General features: G+C 40.4%; 1 protein-coding gene across 1 annotated transcript in view; it reads right to left on the minus strand.

Moving 5' to 3' along the window:
• Window positions 1-144: 144 nt before the first annotated feature.
• LOC104512193 (zinc finger MYM-type protein 3-like) overlaps window positions 145-213 on the minus strand; it is a gene marked incomplete at its 5' end in the record, with an annotated part of 1,095 nt that continues 1,026 nt past the window's right edge. The window contains 1 exon segment of the mRNA XM_010155078.1: window positions 145-213. This exon segment is cut by the window's right edge and continues 23 nt beyond it. Within this exon segment, the coding sequence (XP_010153380.1) occupies window positions 145-213 (69 nt within the window).

The following is a 213-nucleotide window of genomic DNA, read 5'->3' on the forward strand; positions in this document are numbered from 1 at the left end:
ATATATTTTTATAAAGTGAATTAACACTGGAGAGAGGTCTATGGGGAAATAGTGTACAATCACAGTTGATATGTATTATTGGGCACAAATTCCACGCTTGAAACAAAAAGGAAAAGAAAAAAGTGTTCAGGTGCTACCCCTCTTTCAAGCCGTGTCAGAGGAAGAGTCATAGGACGCTGACACTATGAAGTTGCCGGTGCTGGAGTGGCTTTT

The sequence above is a fragment of the Eurypyga helias genome, unplaced genomic scaffold (assembly GCF_000690775.1).
Source record: "Eurypyga helias isolate BGI_N326 unplaced genomic scaffold, ASM69077v1 scaffold42637, whole genome shotgun sequence".
Lineage (NCBI taxonomy): Eukaryota > Metazoa > Chordata > Aves > Eurypygiformes > Eurypygidae > Eurypyga > Eurypyga helias.